The 27,977-nt window shown below is 37.4% G+C and overlaps 1 protein-coding gene across 2 annotated transcripts in view; it reads right to left on the bottom strand.

Annotated features, from left to right (window-relative positions):
• DENND5A (DENN domain containing 5A) overlaps positions 1 to 27,977 on the bottom strand; it is a 59,437-nt gene that overhangs the window by 2,306 nt on the left and 29,154 nt on the right. The window contains exons 6-23 of one of the 2 annotated variants that reach the window (XM_084287811.1): positions 27,035 to 27,352; positions 25,202 to 25,417; positions 24,053 to 24,287; positions 23,373 to 23,523; positions 22,654 to 22,747; positions 19,513 to 19,644; positions 18,169 to 18,321; positions 17,298 to 17,402; positions 14,947 to 15,031; positions 13,424 to 13,508; positions 12,254 to 12,382; positions 8,271 to 8,392; positions 6,190 to 6,335; positions 5,593 to 5,711; positions 4,232 to 4,413; positions 3,296 to 3,378; positions 1,340 to 1,463; positions 156 to 324 (exon numbers count right to left, since the gene is read on the bottom strand). In XM_084287811.1, coding sequence (XP_084143937.1) covers positions 156 to 324; positions 1,340 to 1,463; positions 3,296 to 3,378; positions 4,232 to 4,413; positions 5,593 to 5,711; positions 6,190 to 6,335; positions 8,271 to 8,392; positions 12,254 to 12,382; positions 13,424 to 13,508; positions 14,947 to 15,031; positions 17,298 to 17,402; positions 18,169 to 18,321; positions 19,513 to 19,644; positions 22,654 to 22,747; positions 23,373 to 23,523; positions 24,053 to 24,287; positions 25,202 to 25,417; positions 27,035 to 27,352 — 2,648 coding nt within the window. The remainder of the gene's footprint in view (positions 1 to 155; positions 325 to 1,339; positions 1,464 to 3,295; positions 3,379 to 4,231; positions 4,414 to 5,592; positions 5,712 to 6,189; positions 6,336 to 8,270; positions 8,393 to 12,253; positions 12,383 to 13,423; positions 13,509 to 14,946; positions 15,032 to 17,297; positions 17,403 to 18,168; positions 18,322 to 19,512; positions 19,645 to 22,653; positions 22,748 to 23,372; positions 23,524 to 24,052; positions 24,288 to 25,201; positions 25,418 to 27,034; positions 27,353 to 27,977) is intronic. The other variant, XM_084287812.1, reaches the window with a different exon arrangement.

The following is a 27,977-nucleotide window of genomic DNA, read 5'->3' as shown; positions in this document are numbered from 1 at the left end:
AGTGCCTCCTTCACTTGATTCTTCTTTCGTTACATCAAAGAACTTCGTAAGTAACAACCAAACTGCAAAACCCAGCAGCTGTGTGACTTTATCTTACTAACATGCACCATATTTTTCATTTTATTAAGAGTATTAATAAAAAAGTTCCTTTATACCTGGCTCCAAGACACACCAGCATCTGAAACTTGCCATCCTTCCCAATGTTTCTAGGTGTGTTGTTGATAGCAGTGATAAAACGACAGAAATTCCTGGCCCTTGTCTGCCAGTTCTCTTCTGGGACCATTTCATTTTGCTCAAGGGTCTCATAATATGTTTGTGCTTTTTCTTAAAAGAATAGTAGAAGATAAGTTTCATCAGTGTAATAGCAATCCTAAAATAGCTGAAATACTGTGCTCCAGTGCTTGTAATAAAGTATTAGGCACAATGACCTTCAAATTTAGATGATTACATTTAAAAACACCTCACTGTATAATGCTTTCCCCATAAGTTAGGGAACAAATCCATAACGCTATGTGATACCCATATCTGAGAAATAGCAAATCAGCACAAAGTCAAAGCTTGTCCATAAGTTTCCTAGGTGATTATGTCTAGGCTTTTTTTTTTTTTTTTGTCACTTTAGTTGTTCCCTCTGTATAAAACTGGAATTCCACTTCCTTTCCCCTGAGCAGAGCTGAAGTGGTTTTAGTATCTAACTAACTTTGTCATGCTACAGTAATATGACAAAATAAGGTCAAGAATTATGTTGAAACACCTATTCAAAAACACAGAAACACTATTAAAAGTAACTCATTTTCTGTGCACTTCTTGTGTATTTGCTTCTGTGTATTTTTTTTTTTTTGCCTATTTCTTTGTGTATTCAGTTGACTTACTCAGCACTGTGACAAAGGAAACAGAGCATGGTTTGAAAAACATATGCTTACAAACCCCTTATTACAATGTCCACTAAGTACAAATAGCACTAGATCCACTTATGTTTTATAAGGCAACTCAACCTCTTAAAAGCACCATTTATTGCTTTCACAATGCTGAATTAAGAACAAGGTTGCCATATGCCAACTCACCACCTTATTTAAAAACTTCCACACTAGGGAATTTTACACCACTGCTACTAGAAGGACACAGTCCAATTACTGTGCAAGTACAGTGTCAACTCTGGCACAAGACAGATACTCTTTCAACAATACGAGGACATAAGAGCTCTTAAAGCATTTCATCTGCTGAGATGCCTCTGACAAGTATTTTGTTCACACCAGCTGAGACACAGTGGCAACGATAAGGAACACAGATGGATATGTTTCAAAGACACAAACAGGCTCTGTTATGTTTTCATCACACTTACCTAAAAAGTCCCAAATAAAGACATTTTTGAAGAGCCTGGGTGATTTAAATCCATGCTGAAACACTTGCTCAAGAGCTGAAACAAGTCCACTTTCTCCACACAGCAAGAGCGTCAGACTACCTCTCTGTCAAACGCACACAGAAAGCACAAGCATTTATCTCAGTTCGGCAGTTAAGACACAAAAAGTATCATATGTGTTTATTAAAGCAGGTTTTAAATGAACAGATGCCCAGAGTTGCAATATACTGCCAGTCAGTGACCCCAGACAGGATGGCCCACTTCTCTTAAGTCTTTAGCATTCAAAAATTTGTTGATATCCTTAAGAATGAGGCTAAAGAAAGCAATCTCTGGGCCTCGCCATCATCAAATGAAGCCACAAAAAGTGTCATTTCCAGGCTAGACTTTCATAGGAAACTGGAGTTTCTTTAGGATCTTTGGAAAGGCCTTTAAGCTCTTCCAAACTCTCCAATCAAATTCCTTTCACAAAGCCCAATAAAATAGGGCTAATAGGGCTGCTACTAAGATGGTGAAGGGCCTGGAGGGGAAGATGTATGAGGAGAGGCTGAGGTCACTTGGCCTGTTCCTCCTGGAAAAGAGGAGGCTGAGGAGAGACCTTATCACGGTCTACAGTTTCCTCACGAGGGGGAGTGGAGGGGCAGGTGCTGATCTATTCTCTTTTGTCACCAGTGATCGGACCCAAGGGAATGGTGTCACGCTGTGACAGGGGAGGTTCAGGCTGGGTATCAGGAAGAGGCTCTTCACTGAGACAGTTGTCGCACACTGGAATGGCCTCCCCAGGGATGTAGTCACGGCACCAAGCCTGTCGGAGTTCAAGAAGTGTTTGGACTGTGCTCAGTCAAATGGTCTGAATTTTTGGGTAGACCTATGTGGTGCCAGGAGTTGGACTCGATGATCCTTATGGGTCCGTTCCAACTCAGGATATTCTATGATTCTACGATTGTGAGCAGGTTTTACCTACGACAATGACCACTGCACAGGAAGTTCACTTTTTCCTTTTTTATGAAGTAGTTATGATCACAGGTCCACTGTATCAAGTACCTCAGACTTTCAAGAAAAACAACACAATGCAATTTTTGCAATGCAAAAATTAGGGAAAGAATAATAATTCTTCTTTAGATGACTGGGGTAAATTCTGTTCTGCAAAACCAACGCATGACCACTTGGGATTACTGTCTAAGTATGCTCAGCAATCAGAATTAGACTGAATATGAACTGTCATGCTACCTGAATTTAGGAAAGGTAGGTGCAGAAAGAATGAGAAGACCAATTTGTAAAAAATTAAAATAATGACTTCCAAGGGATATCCATATAGTAGGCAGCACTACTCTATACCACTCTTTCTCACAAAGGCTGGACTTCAACACCTGGGACAAAGGCACACTTCTTAAGCTTGTTTCAGGAAAAAACTGCTGTGCCAGCTAAGGTGATTATACATGTATATATAACTCAGAATTGTAACTCAGAATTGTCTTTAACAACATTTCTGCTTTGCTTTGGTCTTTTTGTTTGTTTTTAAACACTCCATTGGTTTTCATATTAAAAGTGGCCAAGATAGTGCAAAACAGACATAAAAACCCTTTATTACTCTCAATGAAGATAAAACAGCAGTTAATCCAGAACAAACTGAACAGGAAGCAACATTGCTGAAAGTGGTACAGCTAGAATCTTGGGCAGAATTTTGCTCACAATTTCAAATACCAGAACATTAGATTTAAATCTAACTGAATACTCCAGTTAACAGCAAAAAGGAGGTACTTGACGATTTACTATTTCAATTACCTAGTATCCATATCTCATTTTTGCTCTACTTAAGGAATTTTCAGACACAGATGGCTGTTCCTTCAAGTTCAAACTTTTCTGTTATGTACTCTCCAACACTTACTAATGTGAGTTTCAAGACAGGAGTGCCACTACACAGACAACACAAGTCCTCACCTCTTTCTCTGGCTTGTGGAAATGCTTGACAATACCATTGACAGCTTCACCAATAGCTTCTTGTATCTGGCCAGTATTTAACTCTGAAAAATACAAAATACTTCCAATCACTTTGTAAATGCTTTAAAAATTGTACCTGTGCATGAGAGATAAGGCATATCACAAAAGAGAAGAGGCATACAAACCAATATAACTTATGCTGTTAGTGAAAAGGTGATGGATTATTGGCAATAGAAATCCAAGTCTATTTTTACTAACTGTGGAGGAGGTAGAATTGGAGATGGTTTGTTTTTCCTATCAAAGTTATAACTGCGATGTTTCAACACAACAACAGATAGAAAGAGTATTTACATAATTACATGATTTTGCAGACCCAGGCCCAAAGATAAGAAAAGGATATATTCCTCGATTACAACCACCAAATCCAGGCATCTTAGAAATATATCTTGTGATAGTTCCCTGTAAACCCATGGATGCTTGGGAGCACAATAACCACCTGACTTATCAGGAATAGGATAATCGTAGAACAGTGATCTCAATAAAAAACTAACATCCACGAACAGAAACCACTAGCAGGTGTTTTCATCTGTGAAGGACAGGACAACAAATTTCTGTCTTCTTCCACTGTAGTCATTTCACAAATGAAGGACAAGAAAACAGAAAAAAATAGTAGGATAGCTAAGCACTACAGCAGAAGCCCAGAGACATCTTCCTTCTGCCTTTGGAGACATTCAGAATTTGAGTAGATACAAATCTGAGCAACCTGTTCTAACTCAGAAGTTAGCTCAACTGCCTGCTCAGAATCCAGCTAAGTGAGCTTCACAGGTCCTCTCTAAGCTGTGATTTTAAAATACAGGAACATCTCCAGTTGCTGTTTGCAAGCAGCTTTCCACAAATAATGATGTAAAACCTTACAAGACAATCCCCAGCACTCACTTGGCTTATTGTTCGGTGATATAGTGACAAATCTTCTGATCATGCTTGGTGACTGCTGCAAAGGAGGGGTTCGACACTGCCGCTCATCAACCTCAGTGTTGGAAGTCAACAGCTCTCCCACCAGGATCCTTTCTAAGCTGCCATCATCCATTCCCTTTCCAAGCCACCTTCCACAGGGAAACCTGAGAACATTAACCAGATATTTCGATCAAGTCTTTCAACCCAGACTCAATTCCATGGTAAAGACTTTCAACTGCAGTTGCAAAAAATCCAAATTCTGCTACTATATTTATTAGAAATACTTCACTCTAACAACTAATGAACAAATTCTTGGATGTGGGTTTTGCCAGCAGAGGGAGCAAAAGTAAAACAGCTTTTCAGCTCCAGGTTTGCCTTAAATGTCACACCAGACAATCTACAAAGCAAACTGGCAGATTTTGCCTTGTGTCCTACATGTAGTGCATGAGGGCTGTAGAGAGAAGAAAGAGAAGGGAAAGATCCACAACGAACTACACTTTCATTGAACACTTCACATAGCTGGTGAGACAACGCACACAAAAAAACACCATTAAATAAATTGCTTCAATACCAAAACACCAACAGTTACATTGAAATTGGGATATTAAGTTGGGTACTAGAAAATACGCATTTATTTGCTCATTACCACTTTCTGTGAACCGATGCTGATGTCAGTTTAACTAGCTCAATCAGAAAACTGAATAGCATCCAAAAATAGTCTGAATAGCATCCAAAAATAGTATCTTGCCTCTTCATTTAATTACAAGTAAGCTTGCATAAAGAACTGAGTAGACTTACCCACCAGTTTCTCATCAACATGAGTAAAAAAGTATCTCTAAATAAAGGACAAGTCACTAAACCATGCTGTACTTAACACAAATTAAATTAATTCCTACTGTAAATCTTGTTCCTTTACTTTCACCATGCAAATACAGGTTTCTAACATTCATTAGCCCTTGTATTCAAGCTTGTGTTCAAACTTCTCTAACAGAGCACTCAGCCGTAATATAAAACATCATCCATGTTTGGTGAGCAGCAAGCTAACTTGCTGTTTCTGCCTGGGGCTCAAGGCAGATTCTTTTCAAGATGTGTAACAGTGAACTCATCTTCTCCACCAATATTTGGAAGGTAGACATGAGCATTTGCAAACTGAAAACTGTTTAATTTTGTAAGAATCACGACTTGTTTAATGCCAGAAGCCAAATGACCTTTCTGTGCCTTCAGGTAGCAGCATCTGTAGACAGTCCCAGGAGGTAAGACCTTTCTAAGCAAACAAGCCCTCTTATGCTGGCTTCCTGCATAAATTCTACTTACCCAACACGAAATGTCAGGATGATACTTACTTGTAAGTATGCCCTGTTATTTCATTTCTGACCATAACATATTCAACTAGCCATTTGGCATACAGCCCTGAGTTATCATGTCCTATTTGCACTGTGGTCAGTTTTCCCAGGTTCTGGCACTGCAAATTAAACAAAGAATTTGTCAGTGTAAACAGTAGGAGAGAGGACGAGTAAACTCTTGGAGAAAATGCTGACATAGGTCATCAGAAGCGTGGTGCTCTTCTTCTGACTGAATGACCCATCCTGGGCTTTTTAGGGGTAAGTTGCTTTATTTATTTTTGTTTGTTGTTGCTTTGTGTTTTTTTTTTGTTTGTTTGTTTGTTTGTTTTTTTCTTAATACTGTGTTGATCAACAGAGAGCAAGACAAATTTTATTTTTCATAAGTCTTATCTGTCAATGCACTAAGGATTTGTCAATGATTTTGCTGTGCATAGTATTAAATATGGATTAAACTTGGTAATGTACAAACACAGGAGTATTTGTGAGTAACCACAAAGACCACAGATACGAAATGTACTACAAGATGATACCGCAAGGGGAGAATTTAGAACTGAATGAAAAAACACCTGAACTATTCTTGTTTCAATTGATACAAACCTCAAAAGTCATTTCTAATATGTTCCTGGGAATCTGCAGGACTCCTGTTTCACCCAGTTCTCCTGAGATACATATCCAAGGATTGGCTGTAAACATCGAACCACCAAGTTTCTTGCTAGGAACAATCAATATATGGTATGGTATCACTGCAAACACAAGAAGAAATAACACTTCAAAAGTGAAAAAGGAAAATAATGTAATTTTTTTTAAATGAACAGAAGAGAAAACGATATACTATTAATCCATAACAATCCTTCACTACCATGAAATGTAAGAAAAAAAAAAACCACACTCAACACACAAACATAAGAGTTCCTATTTAATCATACCAGCACTTACTTAGTAAACACTTACTGACAATCAGGAAGTGTACACATTAAGAGTCATTAAGAAGTACAGCTGATAGCAAAATACCATCAAATGACAGAAGAAACACGGATTAGACAATGTCTCCATATGGATATAATCATTTTTTCATTTTCCAGTCTCAAAACATATGATGAAGATAGTTATTTGTCCTCAGCTTAGTGACAAGGAGGTAAGGACAGTATCCGTGAATACAGGACTAGGTTGTAGCTCAGCATGCAGCTCAGTGCTCAAATACAAACTGCCTGCTTTTGCGTGTGCATACATAAACACTACACAACACTAATTCCCACTCAGCTAGTAACCAAAGCCTTTATCTGCAGGGCTTGCTTGCAGGAGTATTCATTACAGTGGCTAAACACTTTCAGTGAAAATACCTAACAATACTGCAAGTTCTTCTGTACCATGCTGCTCTTAATTATGCTAAGATGATTTGATTTTAAAAAGAATAAACAACTTTTTCCTCCCCTTTAACTGGCACCACATGCATTCTCAAATGTTTTCTGGTCCCCTGGTCTACCAGTGCCTAATTCAATACACCACCTGAATTAAAGCTCCTTCTTTGACTCAAGGCAGATGGAAATACAGATGTTCTTCCATCATCTAGCATCTCATACATGGCCCCCTATTAACCAAACTACTTCTATAACAAAATCCAATTATCTAAATGCTCATTGTGTTTCTTGGCAATTTAGCTTCCTTTATCATTCATAAATGGGTTACAGTTAGTATTTTTCAGCTGAGGTATTTAATACATTTCTCCCTCAACATCTCCTCAGCTGTCAGTTCCCTCAAGAAAGCATTTGGTAGTTGGCTTTTCTTAGAAGCTTGATGCTTGTGGCATTTAAGAATGAATTAAAATGCCTCCCTTTTTATTTTCTGTGCTGATAGTCTTAAAATGACAAAAGCATCCAGCAGAGCTTGTCCACAAGTCCAAGAAGTATTTCACTTAGATTTCTGTTTGCTTTGTCTTTAAGACACAAAAATAGGAGTCATAACATAACAGCAAGGATAGCTCTTACAGTGGGGTAGAAGGGTCCCTTCACCTACCGCCAACCCCAATTTCAGCAATGCTGAAGTCTTTCTTATACCTTACCATTGAAGTCCTGTGACTGCACGCATGCAAAAAGTGCATGAGAATTCTGTAATTCATTAAAGTGTCAGCAATAACAGCTAAAAAATATCTACAGGAAGTCTTTAAAAGAAAAGAAAAAGGAAAAAAAGCACTTGAATGCATTGCAGAGTTCTGATGCAGCCCTCAGCAAGCGTTTGACTAGTTATCCCAAATTCAGAGACAAGCATGTGGCAAGCTAGGCTGAGGATGAAAAAGGGAAAGGTATTTTGTTTTCTTTTTTAACTCCTGCTATGCAACGAGCTAATATTCTTACCTTGAAAATGTACAATCCACACTGTTTTTTTGTATGGTGCACAGAAGTCCACCACAAAATTTTCTGTTGAGTACTTTTCCACATCTAAAAGGATTAAAGCTGCCTGTATCTTACCAAGTTAGAAACAAATGTCTTTAGTGACACATGGGGAAAACACTACTGCCCACCAGAAAAGATTATAGAAACAGTGACACAGCATACACAGATGGATACCAGAAAGAAAGCAGAACAGCTACACAAAAGAACATTGCTCAGAATTGTTTAGAAATTTGGTTAAGTACTCAACCAGATCTGGAGATCAGAGTTCCGGGGAAAGTAAATACTTACAGATTGTTGTGAAAACATTGGTAAAGCAAAAGTAATCAACAGCATTGAATGACAGGAGATGATACAAGAATTGTTCTTTCTCGTCATCACAGCGGAGGAATGCATAACGCTTGTAGAGTTTTCTGACAAAGTAAAACAAATAATCTGTCATAGTAACAAGATGCTTTCAGTGAAATGTTTTTTATTATGCATATTTATTAGGTAAACTATGAAGAATGTGCAAGCAATTACAAACGACAAGTGATGCTAGTGGAGCCAACAGTATTTAATGTGCCAAGTTATGTAGACACTGTAAGTCTGAAGTCTCCAAGTGCATCAGTCCAATATTTCACACTACTTTCTGTCACTTGAAAGCAAGGTTTAGGGTGCTCTTTCAGCCTAATTCCTCAAAAAAGGAAGAAGGATTTTTGTATTTCCTCAGGAAAAAAAAGAAATCTGACCTTTTTTGGCAATGTGAAACGCTAGAACTGAAGTCCTCACAAGCTAGTTCTCAGCAGATGGTGTCAGCAGACACTCATTCAGTACACAGGACACTGGACAGTTGGAAGACTCTTTTCAAAGGATACTAGGGCAAGCACTGAGGTTATCTACTTGTATTAGGTTATAAGTAATATCCCAGGGTCTTCAGGAACCCACATGTTAAGTTAGGAAATAGCTTCAATATTTACAGCATACAGCTCCTGAGATAACCAAATTCACATGCACATAGAGGTGATGTAAACTCCTGCTCTTCCCCTTCTCCTGGGTTGAAAATTCTTTACAAGGACTGTAGAACCAGACAAAACTGCAACTTCTTTTACATGGAAATACAAAAAGATGTAGCTCAGTAGCCCTCCCTCCCTAGTAGAGATTCTATGCAGAAAAATGTACTCTAAAGGAAAATAATCTTATACACATTACTCAGGCACATTAGCGAATTAACACTGCAAGACCTGCAACTGTGAAACCTTGATGAGATTTTACAATACATTTCAAGCAAAAATTTTGACTGGAAAATACTCTTAAAGTTTCTCACTTGCACACAGAGACCACCACCATTTTGGTTAATTATGCAACCACTAAATAATGCTAGCATTGGTGCATTATTACAAAAGAATATGCCAAGATACATCAAAATCCAACTGAGACTAGAGGAAATACTCAAAACATCATGAATGCATGAATTAGGTATTAGAAATACTGACAGGGCAACGGATGATTGTTCCTGCCAGGAGGGCATCCTGACAACTTTCCTCAATTTCAGATATCAGTTACAAAAGAGTCTGCAAGTAGTTTACTAGCCAGAAGTCTGCAAAATGAATCGATATAAGTAACTCGTGTGCAAACACATTCTCACTTACATAAAAAACATTAACACTAGAGAAATACTCAGTGGAAGTAAAGAAACTGAGTCTTAAATCATCATAGCCTGCCCATAGCCACGAGGGTTAGCAAGTCCAAAAATGTCTCATGGGTCACCATGTCTGTGTTTTGTTTGAACAATCTGAAGCACGTACTTAGATGGTCTATCCACAACAGTACGTGCTGTCTTGTCTTTCCAAAATAAAAGATTTCTCAGTTTACTTGTGCACATAAGGTCTCCAAATGAAACTAAATGATTTCCTTCTGTTGTCTAACTCTAGTCCCTCCACAAACTAGAAAGAAACTTGTTTTATTTCTCCTCTAATTTTCAACAAATGCCAAATGAAGAGAATTAGTTAAATAAAATAACTAGCAACTAGTTGATTCAAAACAGAACAACCCTACATCATGGTAAATGCAAAATGATGGAAGTTGCATACCTTCCTGAACTTGGCACTGCTTCCTCTAAAAACAAAAAGTGGAAAGCACTTTTAGGCCAAACCATGTAGAACACCCTTAAGTTCGATAACTAAATGCACAGTGCAAAGGACACAGGATTACAGAAAATCAGTGTAATTTCTATGCAAGTTGCTCCTTTGCTTGTCACTTTCATTCTAAACATACTTTTGCTGTTTTCTCACTCTGTGCTGGAGAACCACAATCGGTCTGATAGATGAACAGTGCATTAGCTAGTGTTGAGAGCTTTTTTCCCTCCCCCCCACAACATTTGTTTTGCAGGGGATGAGCACTGCCAAATTCAACCTGAAATAGACCCTTCATTCACTTAATTTAGAGACAGAGGAAGCTTTACTACTTGTCCTCACTGTGTCCTTCAGCTTTTCTTTGCACACTGTTGCAAAGAAAAGAGGAAGGCTACAGCTTTATCAGGAAGTCCAGCATAATTCAACCCAAGGAAAACCTCAAGTAGTTAGCAGTCAAGGTTCTGGGCAGACATTTGTGGCACAGTGATCTTGGTAGGAGAAAAGTAAAGGAAGAGGAAGAAGAGACAGCATGGGTTAGGTTGTCTCCAGAAGAAAGTCTTCAATTAAAGCCAATTACTAGCTTTACACTTGCTACTAAAAAAAGTTTGATTGGACAAACACGAGAACCCTTGATTTCCACAACAGACCGTATGCCCAAACTTATTAGCAATACTTTTTTTTTTTTTTTTTTAATGAACTGGCTATACTAAACAAACCTCAGCCTGGTATTCCTGAAATTATGTAATTTGTATTAAATATGGCCTGTACTTTAGTTTGTGCAACTGTTTAAAAAATATTTATGTTTACAAAGATAATACAAAGTGCATGTGCTCTGGACATTGCCCTTTTAAGAAAACAGGCCCTTGTGTTGAGCATTTCTTTTTTTTTTTGCCTTTCAAATATGCATATTTAAGAAGCACTAGCACAGATTTGACAGAGTTTAAGCCAGCAGAATTTGGAACTCTCTCAAAGTCCATTCCCCACCCGACCCCAAACTCCATACATCAGATACTTCTCTTATTTTCCTCCTATAGCAGCATCAAATGCTCTTTAAATAGCATTTTGGGTCTTAATGCTTGGGCCTTTCCATAAATTTTGTATTGTCTCATATATAAACAAAGGAATTGAAAGTTGTGTATTTTGAAATGTTTAGAAGTAATAGAAACAAAACACGGATCATCATAGCAGATATTTGACTATTATGAAACCAATTAACTTCATGTTCTTAAGCAGGATATAAATGCAAAGTCTTTACTGTGTACAAGAAGAGAAATAAACCTGCAAGACAGCTTGATTTAGAAATGTGGATAGCCATGCTCTGGCAGATTGAGATGGAAGAGTTCAGAAGATATTATCAGATCTCATATTAAGCTTATTACCCCACAATGAGATGCAAGAACTGATCAACACAGCCTCGTAGCCACCTTCATGGTGTACACCACTCATCTGCTCTCCTGAAACACACTGGAAGCTGATTGTGTCTACATTATGCTACATTCCACTGAAAGGGGCTAGGAGAATGTAATCGACAAACATGTCTCAGATGTGGAAACAGAATTGAGAAGCTAAGGAACAGTCACATTCAGAGTCACACTAACCAGAACCACAGAAGAACACCTGGATCTAACTCTACACTCTTCATATTGTGACAGAACCGCAACTAGGATCTAAGCTGCACTTTGCCATGCACTGTGAAAAAGAATAGTTACAGAGAGGGCACTGAGATAAGAAGCTTAACTCCAAGTAGTTGAGTTTGGACGTAAGACCTATTTGATTTAATCCCTACCAATTGATGAAATTCGCAATGCAAAACTGAAGAAAGTCTACTGCTGACAGAATTGATGCTGTATCTGAAGAACCCCAGAAGTAAATCCTAACAACACAACTATTTTTCGTGTGTAACAAGCTCTAGGTCACCCTGCTTGAGCAGGTGAGTTGGACTACATGATCTCTGAAGGTCGCTTCCAAGCTCAGACGTTCTGTGATTCTGAACTAGCTCATACACAGGTACAGAGACACTGTTGGAAGGCTAGTTTGTTCCATTCTTTTTGCATAATACTAAGCAAATGAAAGAATGACTTAAAAGCAAAACAAACAAAAAATCCAAACAACTAAATAAGGTTAATTATTAAAAGCTTTGCCCAAGATAAACCATCTTACTTTGTGAGTTCATGATCTGAAAGCAGCTGCTTTAGATGCCTGGACAGCAACTTCTTTTCCATGGAGAGACGAACCCAAGCTCTGGCCTTACCAACATCTGTTTTGATCTCACTGATATTCTGGATATGCCTGAAAGAACAAAGCAAAAGATACCGCACATTATTTTCAAAGCATGATAGTTCTTTCAAACCAAGCTAGGCTAAAGAAGGGATTTTGCCACAAATGCAAAATATCACACTCACTACTGGAAAAAGAGACGTGGTCACCCTTAATATTCAACAATAGCTAAATTCCTTGCATAACTAGATGGAAAAAAATAGGAGCCTGAAAAAGAAGAATCTGCAACACAGTACCCTTTTATACAATTCTAAAGCAGGCCCATTGCTTCACATGATTTAAGAAGCATTCTGGAACTTCTCTGCAACATTTACGGCTGAGTGCTTTGGAAAATTACATACTATTTTTTACATACTATATTTTCAGTGCTCAATAGTAGCTTTTCTAAGTACAAGATGCAAACAGTATGCTCTGAAAGGACAACCATGACCTTTGGAAATCCTCAATTCACTCCTTCATACTGAAAAAAAAAACAGATTTGGGAAAGGAAAAAGGAGGAAAGAATAAATTTATTTTGAAGGGATTTTTAGTTTTGCGTTTTTTGTTTTTATGTACTGAAGAAAGGACATCTAGCAGAAGTTACAGTTATAGGTGTTTATTCGCACTACTAAAACTGTGTTAGACAAAATCATTCCTTACATTAAACAAGTTCTTTACACTGCTTTCTTCACTGAGAAGCAAGACTTAGCTCAGAATTATACAACCAACTTGGAAATGACTAGGAAAATACATATGCTACACCCACAGCTCTGTGGAAATAAAACAATACAAAATATTACAAAAAGATGAAAATTGTTTCAGTGTAGTTCTATAAACTAGTAGCTGTGACAATGTAAAATCTCCTCAGTATGAAATATGTTTCTGTAAAATTCAGTGAAACAGTTGCACTACATACTTTAAAATGGTTCAGCAAGTTCTCTCCCCACATCCCCCCCTTGGTGTATAAATAGACAGGTGCGTGCATCATGTATGGTACACATTCTACACAAAAATAAATATGCAAGCAAGTCTCATGGGGTTTTTGGTGTGTTGGTTTTAATAATTCAAACTCACCTCATATCCTGGACGAGAGAGATTCTAAGAGGTGACATGGCTGGACTGGTATCTGACTTTCTCCTTTCTGAATCAAGAAGTATGCCTAGATCCAGAAGAACAGAATTTTCTGTTAGTGAAAACCATCTAAAGGTTTTAAAAATCAATGTACGAAGAAGGTAAATTAACGCCAACTTGCATGTAGAAAGGGGTGATTAAATTTTTATTTTATTTCTTTTAAAAGACTCATGCAAGTAATGAACCCTACTGCATTCTTGCTGTTTTGGTGAGTCATAGGTTTGCAAAGATATTGTGGCAGATTTCCATTTCCAATGACATGAAAATATGATACGCTACACAGATGGTTATGCAGGTCAGCACACAGTGAGCATTAATATATTAATGAGCTTAAATTCATCTGAAATTGGTATGACATCAAATGGCTTAAGACTTATATTAATCAAGTATTATTTTCTAAAGTCTACCCTATTTTATTTCATGGCCAAACTAACATTAGAAAACAGTGTTCAACATTTTACCCTGTACACCACAACCATATGTTCAACTAGTCTATCATTCCACACGCTCCCATAACATCAACAGTCTTAATTTGCAATTTAAGCAACATTATTACTCTTATCTTTCAAATTTCACTCTAGAATCTCATCATATATTGAATACAGTCCCCTGCCCTGAGTCCCAAGTCAGAAAGCCTAAGACAGGCACAACTTTCCATCTGATATGCAAAAAGCCCTGTGCACAGGACCAAGTGACATTCAGGAGACTTTAGCATGTACAAGGCCCTGTAAGTTATAGTCATGCTAAGCAATTTGCTTATAGCAATTTAAATACAATATAAAAAAAAATAAAGCAAAACAATGTTCTGTCTACAAAATTATACCTTATATATACCCAACTGACACATAAAGTAGCATTTAAAAATTACGTTAATAATTTTGAAAACATCAGTGGATCTTACGTGCAGTATTACTTTTACGATAACATTTGCTATGTCAAAAATTACCATGCATTTCTTAAGTGATTTTTGCATTTTTAAATTACTTTTTAAAAAAAACATTTAAGACTACCATTTGGCTGCCCTCCCTCCCTTCCCCCCCCCCTTTTTTTTTTCCCTAAAGAAACAATGTAAATTTCAGGATGTACAACACAATTTTGTGTGCTTACATGCACTCCCCTCAACCCCATCTATGACTTGGTAGGCTTTGTCAGTCATGAAGCCATATGACTATAGGTTATAAAGAAGATCTTATGTTGGAGCAGACCCATTTTAAAGTCTTTGAAACATCAGATATTTCTAGTATCTGACTACTGCAATCACAAAAAAGTTAATTTTCCACAAAACACATTGAGACAATAAATCAGGTCCATATTAATTCCCTAGCAAATCAAATACTCAATTTGGTTATATTTTATGAAGGGTTATTTCCAAGGAAACAATCTTTACTGAGTGCAAATCAGCAGGCAGCTTTTACTCAGCTGTTTTGTTTGTATGTTCATCATCTTCCAGTAGAAGCTAATCTTACCTGAGGTACTGAAGCTGCCTGATGTAGTTCTTCTCTGTCTGTTTTCAAGGTAATGCAGCAGATGAGACCACAAAGCAGACTTTCCCTAGAATTAAAAATATATTAGTTACTACAAAATACAGGATCCCGATTCAGAAGATACAACTATGAGCTGAATAAAAAGGCTTAAATCATAATAGGATATATCAGCCATAACAACAACAACAAGCTTGCTTCAAATATGTTTCTCCTACAAAGTCGTTAATTAGAAAAGAAAAAAAAAGAGAGACAAGTTTCAGTTGCTCAGGAGCTGTAAAAAGGATGAGAAAATAAAGCAAAATTAAAAACTACTACAATCTAATGATTCCGGTAATCTGGAAAAGTCAGCCAAGTTTCATCAACATGATTGTTCATCAACTTGACAAGAAAACATTTAAATTCCTTGTAAAACATTATGCACAAGCAAAGTTCTCAGACTGCGACTGTCATCTTTCCTACGCATTTCCCTCCCTGCGTCTCCAGCAGCGAGCTGGCAAGATGCACAGAACCAGCCTGGGTAAACCATCTCACACCCAGACCAAGTCTTGCGTATCTGTTCCCTTCAGGGTAATTCAGGGCTATAGCTGCATGCTGTCAATTTGCAGAAACTCAAAAGATTTCCCTCAGTTTCATCAGGTAAAAGACCTGGATAATTACAAACACAGTAAAGTAAAAACAAATCAAAACACAAGTAGGACAACAAAAGCTTATCAGCAAGAATACTCTTGTTCTACACATTACAGAAACAACTTCAAAGTTAAGTTTGGGATGCAGTATTTAGGTCAAGATTAATCTGTCAAATAATGTCAAAAAGGTGCATCTTGCTCATTATGTTTCTTTCTTAAACCTCAGGTGACTTGAAAAAAGAAGGCAGGAAATATTTCATTGGCAAATTAGAAGATTCTTGGTTTCATCTTAAAATATTCTGCATGATAAATCAAAGACTAGCAAAGCCACAGAAGGCAGCATTAACTGCGTAGGGTCTCTCCAGCACATTAATTGAAATTATTTACAATGAAAATTAACTACTATTAGCTATTATCTTCCTTAATTATTACATTAACTGGAAATCCCAGTAAAAATCTAGCAATTCTGCACTTCATAAGACCAGTCATATTATAAAGCCAGATTTTTAGTTACAACTTTGTGCAGAAAGAAACCCTGACTGTAAAGCAAGAGCTGTCAATTCAGTACTATTGATTTCACATCTATAATCGTGTAAGTACCTTCCTGAATTGCAGTAATTACGGTTCAACTCTGAAAGTCAAAAAATTAAAAATATATATATTTAAGCATCTCTAATCAATTCTATCCTACAGCTCACTAACAATCATGATGGCTCATTCCAAGACATTTTATCTATACCAAATGAAACAGCTTGTCTCCAAAAGATAAAAAGTGTCTTTTATATCTGTGTTGAGAAATTTATTGAAAATACTTTGTGGTGAAGGTATTAAAAATTTTCAGAAAAGCCCAATGCCTCAATACCTGACAGATCCAACATGGGAAGCCAAAATTGTGAGTCTTATAAAAACATAAAAAGAGAACGTGAAAACATCAACCAGAGAACAGTTACACTGAAAAGAGTATTTCTCCGAATAAACATACACACACATGCAGTCTAGTTCAGCATCTTGCTGCCATGGCAAGGAGAACTGCAAAAGAGCACATAAAGCAGCAAACAAAGAATCTTGTAGCAAATATATGCCAACGATCACGGTGAATGTAAGAACTCATGCAGTAGGTATCTGCCCACTTCCTTTACCATCATGTTACTCTGCTCTAACTTCAAGTAGCAATGATGACACAAACTGTTTCTAAAAGGGAAAAAACAACAGCCTAAAGAAAGCAGCGAGACAGGCAAGGGAACAACAAAGGCCCTCTGAAAGTTCAAACTACTTTGGTCATCGGACCCTACATTCTACAACTCTCCTGCATTGCTTTGGGCAAAGGAAGGTGCAGATTCACTTTGCATGTGGAAAAATTGGTAGGTCAGCTAATGTTGGACTATCAGGGCTCATCAGCAGGAAAATTGGTAAAAGCAAGGACTGGTGGAAGGAAAACCATCCTCATTACTACAGTCAATTGAGAAAGTCGAGTCTTCCTTGGCTCATTATTGAAAAACAAAATAAAACTGATGTATAAAACAGCAGGCTTTTGCATATTTAATAAAGGCCAGAGTACACAGAGAATTAGTAGTGCAGTTTTACTGTGGATCATAGTATTAGATGCACAGCACTTCCTCCATCAGGCCTCTATTATATTCCACCACTCTATTTATTCCACCATTCAGCACTGTTTGCCAACATCTGCAATCAATCCAAAGCATTAACCTTATGTAGGGTTGGCCGTCTGGTGGTCTGAAAGGCCCAAATCTGAGTTGAAGCAGAGTATACTGATGCTCTGTCTTCTAAGACGAAAGCAGTACAGCTTCTATCCTAAGTGATATACAAGAGGGAAGGGAGAGAATCACATGATAAATCTTCACATAGAGAAACTACTGCTATAAAGTTTGAAGGAGAGCAGATTTAAACACTGGTGTTTGGGTGCTGGGGACAGATACTGAATTACAGTTGTTTGGATTACATACATTTATTCTGCTAATTCTTTTAAAAAAAAAGTTACAATCCTCAGATTCCTTGTTATTCTTTTGCACAAATGAGGAGAGAATAAAAACCTTAAAACTCCATCTAATCCCACAAGCAACACTTAACTATCCCTATATAATTCTGAAAGAAACAAAATAGCAAGGGTTTTACTTTTAAAAATTAAATTACCCTTCATGAAAAAGATTCCCCATATAATATTCCACGGACACCACATTTAACATACACTGCATTAAATCCTTTGCAATTTAAATAACTAAAATATTAAGAAAAAATCAAAGAGTCATTTACTTTTCTCTTAAAAAACAAAACAGAAAAATAAACACAAAAACCTTGGTAAAATGGAAAGAAAGTGTTCAAAAAGTAATCTGTGGAACAAATCTGTGCGTGCATTTGCACCCACCCCAGAGCAAAAAGTGGAGACAGACAAGGAGGCATTAACTGACATAAAAAACGCTGGGGGCTGTGTGCAAGTATTTTTATATATTAACACATCTATGTACACAGACTTGGTATCCTCCGAAAGCAGAAGGAAGAATAGCAAAATGTGACTTCATGGAAGTATGCTCTGTAACATGCAGGAATATCTGCTCCTCACCTGTTTGACTTGCAGACCATGGCTCCATATCCTTTCTAAGAGGTCACACAGACTGGCTATCAGGGTATTCTCTTCTACACCTGTGATATTCACTTCACCATGACCCAGCTCCACAGCTTCACGCCCCATTTTTTCAACTAACATCCTCTTGGTCTTAAAAAGGACAAAGCAAAATAGTTAGTTCTTTCTGCACAGACTTCTAAGATCATTCAGACTTTTTGAAGAATCACAGAATTGTAGGGGTTGGAAGGGACCTCCAGAGACCATCGGGTCCAACCCCCTGCCAAAGCAGGTTCCCTACAGCAGGCTGCCCAGGTAGGCGTCCAGAGAGGCCTTGAATATCTCTAGAGAAGGAGACCCCACAACCTCCCTGGGCAGCCTGTCCCAGTGCTCCGTCACCCTCACCAGGAAGAAGTTCTTTCACATGTTGGTGCGGAACTGCCTGGGCTCCATTTTGTGGCCATTGCCCCTTGTCCTGTCCCCACAAACGACTGAAAAAGAGGTTGGCCACATCCCTCTGTCTCCCACATTTAAGATATTCGTAAACATTGATGAGATCCCCTCTCAGTCTTCTTTTCTCCAGGCTGAATAGGCCCAGATCTCTCAGCCTTTCCTCATAGTGAAGATGCTCCAGGCCCTGTATCATCTTTGTGGCCCTCTGCTGGACTCTTTCCGGGAGAAGCAGAGAAACTTCCAGAGAAACTGCTTCTCCTGGAAAGAACAAACAAGGAAGGATAGAATAGCAATGATTTGGCAGAACAACTCAACATACATAATATCTCTGAAACTTGAGCAGGACTGCATTTCTTTTATCCTTGTTTTTACAAGCCACGTGTTTGATTGCTTTACAGCCCCCTCCATCTTTCTTACAAGGGCCTTGCACATGGGCACGTATAAACCTCCACATGGTACTCTGAATAAACAGAAGAACAGGCCACAGTTTGACAAATTAGTGGCCAAGCAGCAAGACCCTGCAACACAGCTCTGTGTTTTCATGACAAATTCCTATTTTGGAATATTCTCTCTTGTTGAAATAGCATAGTCTCAGTGATAAATGAAATATGCTAAAATAGATATAGGCAGCAGTATGAAGACGACCCATCAAAATATTCAGTCTATCATTTTTCATCTATTATAAGATAACATGATAAAATTTCCACTCCTGGCAGAATTTCTGAATACGTTCTCTCTTCATGAATTTCTCACTATTATGGAAACAAGCTGGGTATACAGATAAAGCAGAGACACAGGGCAGAAGAGCAGGGGTTCACATGTATTGGTCACAACATGGTCCACAAAGGATGAATATTATGTACAAGAGAACAGATATGTTCTCTGAATTACCTTATTTCGGCATTCCTTCAACAATCCTTCTACAAACTTCCAGTTAGTTTGTGCAATTACTGATGGAGAGAGGTTAGATAGCTTGGGCTGCCGAATAGTGCTGCCCAGATTCCTGGCTTCTTGGATATATTTCTGTATTGGGACAGAAAACAAAAATGCAAGTGAGACTAATTTTCCAAGAGAAAAGAGGTGAAGTTATCTTCACCAACAGCTCTCAATGCAACAAAGAAGAAATGACCACAACCTCCTTCAGAAGAGTCCCCTTTTTATATCCAACATAATGTTGGGCATGGACTGTTAGCGTATTATTTCACTGAAGATCAAATCCCCATTTACATTATTTAGCTAATGTTAGAACACACATTACTAAATAACAAAAACACAACACAAAATGACAAGGATATTTAGATGCATAGATTTAGTTAATCCCTCAAAAACTGAGAACAGTCTCACTATTTTTTTCCATATAAAATGCAAGTGTGTATGAGTTACCTAGACCAAGATTTCAAATGGCAGCCTGTGGTCTACATATGGACTGCATAAAAACTCCTGCCTGGACCCTGGCAACATCTGAGACCCATAATCATTTCTGCAAGTCTCTTGTTTCTTGCCCAGCCTCCTTTGTCTTTCAAGCAGCTGCAAAATGTTACTGACAGCTTTCAGCTCTGAATCATCTACATTTTAGAGCAAAATGATCTCCTGGACCTTATTTGAAAGCTATTCTGCTCCTATTACTACCACCAAGTAGTTGTCATTGTTTTCACCCCAGAGACAATTTGACAAATGTTTTGAAAACCATGTGAGCACAGATTGGTTGGAGCATAGCCAGCTGTGAATAAGCAATAAATTAGTACAAGAGCTAAAACTCAAAATTAGTACATATTTCTGATTAATAAGTAACTTATTACTCTTATAATTTATTAATATTAATGTAGTAATACATGTATTGAGTATAGTCTCAGTGATAAACAATGTTAAGTAATATTAATGTTACTATAATGTTACTGTAAGTATCTTACAGACAGAATTATCAAACAAGATGTAATCTTTCCAAAGAGGAAAAAAAGCATCTTCTCCATCAGCCTTGCACTGAAGAGCTATGATATAAACTATGCATCTTTATCCAGAACTACGATTACAGTCATATTGTGCATCTAACATACCAGATAACGTTCTGACACAGATTTTATAGAGGGCATGAAGGGCCAATCATGCTGGTCCCAGCCTAAACATAACTGCAACTGAAGCTCTGGCATGGAAAAGTCCAGGTGCTGGCAGGACAAGTTGGTAGCAAAAAGCCAAATGGACCATGTAAAGTGAAAGCAGTAAGTATACATGAAGTAATAAAAGCAAGCATGCAAAACAGAAAAGGAGAAGAGTGAAGACATAATATAATGCAGAACTCCCAAACAATCAACATAAAAACAAATAAGTAATAAAGCTGAAAGGAAAAAAGAAAAAGATGATGTTTAATCATTGGATGGGTGTAAACTCTGACCTCCACTGTGCACAAATGCCTGCAATTTAGAAGCCACTAAGCCTCAATGTCACAGATTTTTGTTGACTGTCCCAAAGCTTCCATTTGTCTAAAACTCACACTACATTTTCAAACCACTGCCTCCTGCTTAGCCTGATGCAGCATTCATCTCAAAGGGCTCCCTCCCCTTTCTTTCAGACTCAATGGGAAAGTCTGAGTCACCGGGGAAAGGGGTCAGCATCCAAACAGCACTATGTAATCAACAAGGTACAGCATAAAGCCCTGCACAAAAAGCAGCACAGATGAATTTAGCAGTTGGCACTCTCATTTGAACATGTATTTGCCATTTTTATTCCTTAGAAATTATTTATCTTGTGACAGAATAAATCCTATAGGATAACCAACTAGTGAAGATACAGTTAAAAGCAAACAAAGTGGGAAGAAAAAAAAAAAACAAAATGGAGGCTAGAGGTAGATTTTTGTCTTTGTAATTACCTAACTGATATTTCATAAAATTACATGTGCTAAACATCGTAATTTTTAAAAGCAATAATGAGATTATAAATCAACTCTTGTTCACTTCTGTGACTTTTAAGTAAAAAATACTTCCGAATTATCTGAGCACGCGAAGCATGTCAAAGCCAGAAATTACGTGTAGCTTCTTAGTATATGCAGACACTTTTCTGTTGTGTGGTTATGGATGACACAACACTTCAATTCACTTCACAAACCAAGAATAAAGTTCTGGAAATAAGTACACTGGAAAGGCAATTAAACTCATCACTACTACAGAAGATGGAACTGAACAAAGAAATATATTTCATCTTGACAACACTTTCCTAACAGATGTGAGATTACATTAAAATTCCAAGCGAAGCTTTTCTGAAAATGTTTAACAGGGCAAGAGAATACTGTCTTCTGTGGAGAACATACAGTTAAGCAAAGTAAAGCTTCAGGATTACTAAGAACAAATCAATTCTGATGTTTTAAACCAGATTATTTTCAGAATCACTCTTATATCAACATTCAGCATAACATTTACTGACTGTATGAATCAGAAATTGTACTGAAAAGTCCAAATCACCAAGCTCTTTCAAATTGCTTTCACCACCAAAAAAAAAAAAAAAATCAGCTGTAGAGGCACAGGTGAAAGAAATTTTCAGTTCAGCGTCAGAGTTCTGTCCTACCAGTACAGCTATGCTGCTCCAAAACCCAACTAGTATCTCCTACACAGTACTGGTCTGTGTTCTATAAATGCACTACATCCAAGTGAAGCTAGCAAGAGAGCTCCAGAGCAACACTGCAACAACATAGCGTTGGCCCACCCTTTCATAGTGAATGACTTCTTCGACGGGCTCAGAGTCAGAGAAAGAACTTTTAACAGGGAAACGTTCTGAATGCAAGACGCACTGTAAAATCACATGAAAGAACTAATGCTTTAGACTAAAAATAGGCAGACAAACCTAACCAAGGTTAAAACCAATTCACAAACCAACCTATTTTGGTCTCCAAAGGACAGAGAACTTCATTTGCACAAGTAAGGGATAGCAAAGATGGACTGCAAGTAACTACAGACATTCTATAAATGCTACAGACCATTCACTACTCAAACCATCAAAAATAAATAAATAAATATCAGATCTCTAGAGTTGAACAGTTTTCACCTCTCGCTGATCATTGTCAAGACGCAGGTGCTCCGTGTGTTGCTTTTGTCTGTCCTTCCGCCTCCACTGTGCAGGAGCATTTCTCTTTGTCCACCTACAGAGAGAGGACTTACTCAGCAACTATCAAGAACCAGGTGAAGAGGAGTAGTAATGGAGGAAAAATAAGTTTCTATCTCATTGTATACTGAATATGTCAACATCTGTTTTGCCAGACAAAGCACAGCTGCAAATACACACAAAGAATCTCTACAGAAGCTGCCAGTCTTGGGCAACCAGAGGAACTCAAAATTAGATCACATACATTTGTTTTGTATTTTTCCATTATTTTAGGATATCCAGTTCTAATTCACACCTTTTTCCTCTTTCTTCAAGTTTTTAATAAGAAGATATCCTAAAAGATACACTAGCTCTTAACTAAGAACCAATAAGGAGATCTGCTTTTTATAGCAGCAGCAGTTCAATGTAACTCAGAAGTACCTCAATTATAAAAGGGCTCCTTAGTTTTCTTCCTTAGTTTTCTTCTTTCTAAAATTCCAGATAATAAAAACAGAACAAAAACTACCACATACAACCCATATATATCACTTTTCTGAATTATTCTCATTTTGAAGAAAGAAAATACTGAATTTGTTCTCTTGATACTAAAGCGGTATCTCTGCTTTAGTGCTATTCTTATAGCTCTAACCGAGATCCAGCACCTGTTGTCCTAGCTTGCTTACTTGTTGCTTGCTGGTCCAGTAGATAGAACATCAGACTGAAGCTTGGGAAAAAATCCAAGTTCATACTTTCCTTGTCCAATTTTCATGTCCAGCAGGTGTGGATGGACTGCAGTGTGATCTATTTTTGCCAGTCTTAATTCAATCGATTTCTCTGAAATAGTAAGAAAGTTGATTTTTTTTTAAACACCTGTCTTAATATGATTAATGTATAATCACATATCCACAGCTAAAAGCAGATCTCAAATTTAAGAGGAGGCAAAAGTTTCTTATGGACCTCAAGGCACACTAGTACAAGAGTGTATTAAGCATTAAACGAAGACTGCATTAAGGAGAAAAATGCTTATCTTCTTAAGCTCAAACTTTTTTCTGCACATCAATGCATACAGGAAAACAGTTAACATCAATTACTCGTTACGTGAATCTCATCTCAGCTTCCTATATAACATTTAGCTTGCTCACTTTAGCTTCATACTTCAGATTTTTGGTCTCTTCCTCTCCACTCCCTCACTCCCTCCCCTTGGCTTATTTTTTTTCTCTCTCTCTCTTTTTTTTTTTTTTTTTTTTTTTTTTTTTTTTAAGTGTTGACAGTAGTTGCTTAACTTTAACTTAGTATCTACAGCACATAGCACTGACTATGTTGTGTTTTCTTAGGTGCCAAGAAAGGAGCTTCTTATTCTTACCAGCCTCATCAATGGTTGTGCATTTTTGATACATGGATGTGCGCAGAGTTGGTGTTCTAACATTTAGCAGCCTAATTTTGTCCACTCTAGAATCAAATACTCTCAAAACAGGGTCTTTATCATCTTCATCATGACACATAATCTTATTGTCAATAAATGACGCAAACATTTGTGTCTCCAGGAATCTTGAAAGGAAAGGCAAGTAAGGCTCAGGCTGGTCTGACAAGAACGATGCCTAAAAGACAGCAAGCAAATAAGAATGTTTGTTGGTCTGCAGAGATACAGGCAGAAAGTATCTCAAATTTTTCTAATTTAGGGTGTACTAAGGTGTTTTAGAACCATTCAAAGCCTAGTTTTAATAAAGACAACAGTTCTGTCTCCAGAACAGACAGTCAATAGAAATTTTCAGTTTCATAATTATCACCTACTATACAGCACAACAATTATTAAGCTGTGGTTTTACTATTTCCTTCATTTTCTAAAAGAATTAACAAAAAAATCAATAGAATCCCAGCAAACCACAATAAAAGTACTGCAGGTGTGGGTATTACACCTGGCTAGGCTCAAAGCTTATGAAGTTGATGAGAATCTTTTCATACGTTTTGATTGAAATCTGATTAGCCTTCTAGCATGTAGCAATCCAACATAATCTTTATCCACATATATTATCTACCCTGCGGACAAACATCTGATCTCCGGTAAGGAATGTACAGAGTTTACTAGTAAATTCGGAAGAGCTGGGTGCTGTATTTCACTGAAAAGAGATATTTGGTACACATGTACCTAAGCTGCATGGTATCAGGGCTTTATTCATCAACAGATTCAGCAGTACCTCTGGTTAAAAACAAACAGAAAAACAACACGAATAATTTTCACTAAAAATATTTAACGCTAATGTAGAGGTTAACCATAGAGTGAGACTTTCTAATGTACATATTTTTATACAGTATCATTAAAAGCACATCTTCAAGTGTGTTTATGTAGCTATTTTTCCCACATAATATACAAGATGGGTCTTTTGGGGGGAACACTGAAATTTAAGGAAGAAATTACAATTTTGATAGTACTGATTTCCATTTTATGATCCAGTGAACAAAATCTTAGGCATAAATACTGCTATAGTTTTAAAATTGATTTATTACAACTTACTTTATCAAAGTTTTGCATCTGTTCCCTGTTTGTAAACCAAGATTCCTTGTCCTGATTGGGTTGAATGACAAACACTTCATAATCTGCAAACATTTGTGTAAAACGGTTGGCAAAAATTTCACGGATGTGAATATTCAGTTGGTAAACCTTGAATTCTTCTTCATCACACTGAATTTTAAGATCCTTTTTGCTACTGGTCTCCTCTCGCACCTCCAGCTGAGGAAATAAACGAACACACACACACACACCAAAAAAGTTTATTTGTATATTGTTGCTTTTTCAGGTATTATGGGCATACAAGACCTAATCTGCCATTCAGCTGCTCCTGATTCAACATTCTAGTCTTTGAAAATAAGAAAAAGATTACTTCCAGTTTCAAGCACTGCAATAAAACAGCAACATCAAAAAAAAATTGAAAAAGCCTTGTCTATAAAAGCTATCCCTTCAGTAATAAACCATATCCTATTTTAGAACTGGTTGCAATGGATATACTTTAGGTTAAAAAACGTACAGATAACAATTGCATACATGCCCATCTATGCCATATACTTAATGTCCTTTTACCCTTTACTTTTCTGTAGGACTTTTGCTATCCGTGTATATTAAACCAATACATATCTCTGTCTTGTGTAACACAAGTCCATGTTACACTGTTACAGGTTAATATAGACCAGCTTACAAATGCATTCAGATATATACAGTCAAAATAAGTTGTGCATGTCTGTTAGCCTATTTCCTACAACCTAGGCCATCGTTTAGCATCATAACGCACTGTTCATCACTACACAGCCCAGAGTAATCTCTAATTACAAATAAACTGTTCTTTATTATGGAAGAGAGCACAGAGGTAAGGCCTGAATATGCAAAAATGTGTAAGAATTAGAAAAAGGCCTGTACTTCTCCCATCACTTCCCAATCCAATCAGCAAAAGAACAAAAGCTTCTTACCAGTTTTCTCCTGAACAAGAAGAAAACAATGCAAAAGGAAAACCTGAGGAGGAACATAGCTAGTTTGAGCATCTAATCCTGTCTAGTTAGTAACCAAATGATGCTTCTTATAGCCCCCATGCAGACCCTTCCCCTCAAAGCTACTCTCCTCCTTGATGCTAGATCACACAATTTCTGTCTCTGTCCCCACCTGTAGGCCAGGTTATGGCCACATTCGTAGGAGTAAGTCTCAAGGAAGAAGAACTGGTCAAGATAACTTAAACATGCCAGAAATAAGTTTTACTCAGAAAACCTTCATCTGTTCTACAAAGGTTCAAAAATTCCACAGTGGTTCTTCAGGTAAAATCGTTTATGCAAGAAGGGCCACATTTCCCCACACACACCCCAACTCAAAAACACAACTGGGGTCACCACAAGCTGTGTACACATTCACTTGCTGGATCAGACATTAACACGCTTTACAATGTCAACTAGAAACATCACAGCATCTCTAAAGAAAGCAGATAATAGGCAAGCAAAATTGCACATACTCTTACACAGTATAAAACAAAGATACCCATAGCAAACAAGGTTGGATTCCCACCTTGGATTATCTGGATATCAGTTTCAACCATGTAAATCATAAGAAAGTGATGTAAATTTAGAATGAATCTTAAAATCAAGAATACACAAGGCAAGATGTATTTTTAAAAACATGATCTTGACCAAAAAAAAAAAAAAAAGTTCCTCCCCTACGACTTGTCCTTGTCTCCACAAATGTTCACAAGGTTTATGTACATGTTAAATGAAGTTCTTTCCAGTGAACACAAAGCCACTCTTTAGATCAACACTTCAGACCGTCTGCTACTGTGGTTCCAGAGACAGCGTAGATCATTTCATAGCTTACCTTTTCTAGACTCACACCTGTTCTTTTAACTAGTGCTTGGAGTCTTGCAATGGTCTCATTTTCCTTTAGCAGCTCATAGGAATTCAAAGGTGATCCTGCTATGTTCCCGTTTCTTTTATCAGAAACTAGGTCACATGCTCTGAGGCTCTTCATCTTGGAGGCACTTTCACTACAGTGAAGGTTTCCCTCAGGTGGAATTCCAAATGCCATTAGTATCTCTGAAATTTCCTGAACAAACTCAAGTTTGTTTGGAAACTGGGGCAAGTCTTCTGGCAGCTCAATGAAATGGTTGTCTATATCCACAAAGCAAAGGTTAGCCTGGAATTTAATTTAGAACAGGATACCGTTAGAATACCATTAAGCACAAGGGTCACATTTTGTCTTTGGATTTGGTGCTTATTAAAAGAATCGTACACATATGTATTTGTTCAGGTATTTTGTAAAACAAACCTGCCCCAGCCATCATGGAATGGGTCAGGTGGCTTTGAAGAAAGCATTACTGAAGCCTACGTTTCCATGTCCAAGGAGATAATTAAGGAAGAAGACTCATTTTTAAAGTAGTAAATCAGATACAAAAGAGATTGTAGTATATATTAGGTACAGGTGTGTACTTTTGTTCATACATACACATACAGCTAGATTTTAACTACAAGATATTTGCAACAGTATTTTCGACATCTGCATACATAAACAAGTGACTACCTTGCTCACATAAACCCATTCCTCTGAAGTTCAGTGCATTCCACTTGGAAAGGTGTAATGACATTGCAGAAGCTGCAATAACATTATCTTGTCTTTTTTGGAAACAACTTGAGAACTACACTGGTTCCCCAAGGAAGATTAGAGGCTTGCTTCCAAGGGGGAAAAAAGAAAACAAAAATTATTTGAACTAGTAGGTTCAATTCTGTTTTCCTATTCCAATCTCACTCATTTACTAAAGACC

Source organism: Netta rufina (genome assembly GCF_964035555.1).
Source record: "Netta rufina genome assembly, chromosome: 5".
In the NCBI taxonomy this organism is placed as follows: Eukaryota; Metazoa; Chordata; class Aves; order Anseriformes; family Anatidae; genus Netta; species Netta rufina.
The sequence above is the reverse complement of the archived record's forward strand: the minus strand, read 5'-3'. Positions and strand labels throughout refer to the sequence as shown.